Source organism: Chinchilla lanigera, unplaced genomic scaffold (genome assembly GCF_000276665.1).
Source record: "Chinchilla lanigera isolate Chin_1 unplaced genomic scaffold, ChiLan1.0 scaffold00010, whole genome shotgun sequence".
NCBI lineage: Eukaryota > Metazoa > Chordata > Mammalia > Rodentia > Chinchillidae > Chinchilla > Chinchilla lanigera.
In genome coordinates, this window is record NW_004955411.1 from 5,690,972 (window position 1) to 5,694,079 (window position 3,108).

The 3,108-nt window shown below is 51.1% G+C and overlaps 1 protein-coding gene across 1 annotated transcript in view; it reads right to left on the reverse strand.

Annotated features, from left to right (window-relative positions):
* Nucleotides 1–256: 256 nt before the first annotated feature.
* Nucleotides 257–3,108, reverse strand: part of Paqr8 (progestin and adipoQ receptor family member VIII) — a gene marked incomplete in the record, with an annotated part of 52,211 nt that continues 49,359 nt past the window's right edge. Inside the window, 1 exon segment of the mRNA XM_005377925.2 lies at nucleotides 257–3,108. Within this exon segment, the coding sequence (XP_005377982.2) occupies nucleotides 2,118–3,108 (991 nt within the window).

Consider the following 3,108-nt stretch of genomic DNA (forward strand, 5'->3'; position numbering starts at 1 on the left):
CAAAGATTTGTGGATTTGCAGGTCACTATCTAGCTCCTGTTGTCTCTTCTTCTCAAGGGCTTAATTCACACATTCCTCCCTTCTTTGTTTTTCTCTCATTTCTCCCACTATTTTTTAAAAAGAATATAGTCTTTGAATCCATAACTCCATCAGACTCTCATTTCAAATCCACCCTCTATTTGAAACGTGTGCACATTTCCCCTGTAATTTTGTTCAACATGCTTGCTTCAGCAGCACATAAACTTCATTCGGTCAACCCATTTCAGTTTTGTTAACTTTATTTGCTGTGAATTTGGCCTAGACAACCAGAAGCTCGTGTAAGACACTTAGGTAGCATAAAAAGTTCAGATACTTGAGGATGAAGAAGAAATTCATGTAACAAAACAATGTAACCAATAGGACACATGCTTTCTTGATTTAAAGAGCATATGAAATCTTCAGGTGATTTTTCTTTTGCCAAAATACAGACTGCAAGTCTTGGTGGCTAAGTAATTATAACTTTCTGAGGTTTCTTTTAGTCACTGGTTAGACAATTTTATCTCAATAATTCAAAACAGAAAATTCTACATACGCATACATTAAAGTGGTCATACATTTCCATTTATAAGGCACAAAACTTACAAATCTCTGAAAGAAAAAAACACAAGGGCTTGAAGACAAAAGAGTAATCTAATAATAGAGGCTCATCAAACTGAAGTTAAAACAAGCCACTTTCGTTGCTGAGTAAACAGGGGTGTTCTCCTGCTGGGACACGGAGGCTGTGAAGAGAGGGCTCCGCAGCCCTTCTCTGCTGCAGCCACCTTCACTGGATGAGTGCAGAAGTCAGTCCTGGGCTGTGTGGCCAGAACACATTAACTGCAAGTACCGCTTGTCCCACAGAAGCTGCTGGGCAGCAATGTTCCAAACAGCGTTTTGGCTACAGGGTGCCTAATCCATTCATTCTTACTCAAAGGAGGCTTCAGGGACCAGCCACAGTGAGCATACACGTTTGCTTGTCCCAGGACTCGACTATTTTACTATTTTAAGGGTTCTGCTCTAAACTGAGGCAGAACTGCCTGCCTGAGGACCCTGTATGAGAGTAGTTATGTCGATCCTTCATGGGGCAGCATATACATAGAAGACTGGATCTTAAATTCCTCTTGAAAGAATCAGATCCCCCCGAGGATCCTTAGAACCAGTTCACCCTATCGAAGGCATTTTAAACATGCTGGTCAAACCTGCAGATCCCCAGAGCAACCTCTAGATTACTGGTCTGTAAGGCAGCCCTATTTAATAGCTCTCAAGCAATCCTGCAGTCTACAGTATAAAGCAGAAAAGTCCCATGACACAAACCAAGCAAGGATTCTATGCTTGGTGGCTGGCCCTCCTGGTGGCTCTTGGCACTGTACTTTCTAGTACCGTTTACATTGGTATTATGTCAGAATAAGCTTCCTGAATGCTTACATGGCTCCAAACGTTTCCTGGAGTAAGTAAGACTGCTTCATAGTCCTTGATATTATCATGCAAAACAGGGATGGGTGTAAACACTATTTCAGACTAAACAGCCAGGCAGACAGTTGTCCTGAGAAGGGGGTGTTACAGCAGGGACCTTCATTACGGGGAAGGGTGTTATTAAATCATCTTGAATATTGTGACTTTTCCACTCTAGGCAATCTGAAATCCAAATAAGCCAGGGTCCTCAGTCAATATGTCCAATTGCCCAAGACCAACCAGTAGGATGGCTATTCCAGTAGGATGAGGACCAGCCACCTACTTCCCTCCCAGCTCAATTCTATTATCCATTCAGTTCTACGATTTGCCTCCGGAATCCTTAGTGAGAATTCTGCTAACCTCTCAGACACGAAAACGGTTCCTTCTAGTTCTGCGTCTCATCAATCTTATCCAAAATCCCTTCCCTTGTGAGGCCATGCCCCAGAAGAAAAATGAGTTTCCCTCTTCTTAACAACAAAACTTTGGAATCCTTTGGCTTGTGAAATGCTGCAGCCATAGTGTAGCCTTGGAAATACGTATTAATTTAAAAATCAACACTTAAAAATGCGAAGTCAACCTCTGTTGTTGCATCAAGCATCCCCCGAGGCATCAGGGACCACCCCTACACCTCCCCCGACCCGCAAGCCTCAGGAGTCCCTCTTCATCAGTCTGGCCTTCACTTTGTGCCGCAGGAGCGCAGCGGTGGCAGCACTGCAGGCGGCCAAGAAGAAGAAGGAGAGGCAAGCCGCGTAGACGGACAGGGGGCCGTGGCGCTGCAGGAAGAGCTCGCGCCGCCCCTGGTAGTCCAGGAGGATGGCCTCCAGCTGCGACAGCGTGCAGATGGACAGGAAGGCGTGGAAGATCTGATGCCCGTGCCCCACTATGTCGCAGGAGCCGGGGAAGTACTTCTCGGGCACCGGGCAGGAGAAGAAGTAGGCGCTGACCAGGAAGAAGAGGATCTGCAGGGTGTGGTACCAGGCCGCCTGCTCCTGGCAGCCAGCCAGGTGGCACAGCGCCACCCTGTGCGCCACGGGGCTGATGTCCAGCACGAAGGCCAGCCCGGCCGGCACCACCTGGCAGAGCTTGCGCATCACCGGGTAGGGCCTGCGGTAGCGGTACTTGGCGTAGCAGCAGCCGGCGCAGGACAGCCAGCCGCAGAAGGCGGCGGCGGGCAGGAAGAAGAGCCAGAAGCGCTCGTACCAGGCCTGGTCGGCGCTGTAGAAGAAGTGCGCCAGCGCGCTGCCGTACTGGTACACGCCGACGCCCACGTAGTCCGCGAAGTAGCAGGTGTAGTGCGCCAGCTCGGAGCGCGACTGCAGCAGGTGCGCCAGCAGGCTGCACGTGAGGTAGGCCACGGACGACAGCACGAAGAGCAGCAGCGGCAGCGCGTGCGGCGCCGCCCAGGCCACGCCCTCCGCCTCGGCGAAGGCGCGCACGCGCAGCAGCACGGCGAGCGCCGCCAGCAGGTGCGTCCACACGTTCACCACCTCGTTGTGCTTCTGGAAGAGGCTGAGGAAGTAGTAGCGCCAGCGGTGGCCCGTGGGCCGGTAGCCGGCGCGGATGTAGGGCTCGCGGAAGAGCTGCGGCACGTCGCTCTCGGGCACGGTGCGCGGCAGCTGCGGCAGGCCGCCCTCCAGG